At 38.2% G+C, this 1242-nt stretch overlaps 1 protein-coding gene across 1 annotated transcript; it reads left to right on the forward strand.

Moving 5' to 3' along the window:
• The first annotated feature begins 246 nt into the window (after window positions 1–246).
• LOC131143902 (uncharacterized) lies at window positions 247–552 on the forward strand. The gene has a single exon (XM_058092261.1). It carries the CDS (start codon window positions 247–249, stop codon window positions 550–552), a length of 306 nt encoding a protein of 101 aa, XP_057948244.1.
• The last annotated feature ends 690 nt before the right edge of the window (window positions 553–1242 follow it).

The raw sequence follows: 1242 nt of genomic DNA on the forward strand, positions 1-1242 counted from the left end.
AATGTTATTCTCAAAGAAAACAGAACGGTTGGACCTAATTATATTGACTAGAAAAGGAACTTGGATATTGTGTTGACTTCAGAAGAGTACAAGTATGTGCTCACAAAGGTATGTCTACAGAAACTCGGTGAAGGGGCAACCGATGAGGAAATCTAGGCTTACCAGAAGTGGATTAAGGCTGATGAGATGGCGCGATGTCACAATTTGGCATCTATGTTGAATGTTCAACAACATCAGCATTAATCTATGCCTTCTGCCTATGATAGAATGAAGAACATCAAAGAAATGTTTGGGGATCAAAATCGTGCTGCTAAACAGACTTCTATGAAGGAACTCATGAACACTACTATGGCAGAAGGGAGCGCAGTAAGGGATCATGTTCTGAAGATGATTGGTCTTCTCAATGAACTAGAGATCCTTGGAGCTGAAATCAATAGGGAAACCCAGGTCGATATCGTTCTCCAGTCGCTGCCTGACTCGTTTAAGCAGTTTTTCCTAAATTACATGAATAAGTTCTTTTACTCATTGGCAGAACTACTTAAAGAGCTTTAAGTAGCTGAAAGCCCCATCGGGAAGCCAACTTTTGCTCTTGTGACTAAGAAAGGTTCTTCTTCTAGGCCAAAAGGCTGAAAAAAGCAAAAAATGTAACGTCTCGACTCACCACGTGGGGCTTAGGGTTCTACTTTGGTGACGTTTGTGTACCTGATACTATATTCATCATATAATAGCAGCATAAATAAATGATACGTTCTCCCAACATACCTTACCAGAGTTGTAAACCACCTTTATAAACAAATGTCTCTAAATATCCATATTAAAGACCATATTACAATACAAAAACTCAACTCAGTCCATACGACCATTTTACATATCCAGGGACTTTAAGCATAACTTAAATACATTAGAGTTCTTATAGACACTCACAAAAATTAAAACTAGCTATCACCCCACCCCAGAGCTTGCTAAGCTCGATCTCGAGATGGTCCTAAAAAATGATTTGTATATTAGGGTGAGACACATCTCAGTAAGGCAAATTTGTGAGTTTTGATGTGTACAAAATATCATCAGTTGTTAATTAACCATAGTTAAAAAATCATTCCCCATCCATATTCACACACTCACATAATTATTTATCAATGAAAGATCCCGAGGATAGGGGAGATTACATGCCCATACATGTAACTCCCATTTGCTCTAATACGTTATGCAACCTGGTATGACTACAACATATACTTATCAGGG

Source organism: Malania oleifera, chromosome 12 (assembly GCF_029873635.1).
Source record: "Malania oleifera isolate guangnan ecotype guangnan chromosome 12, ASM2987363v1, whole genome shotgun sequence".
Lineage (NCBI taxonomy): Eukaryota > Viridiplantae > Streptophyta > Magnoliopsida > Santalales > Ximeniaceae > Malania > Malania oleifera.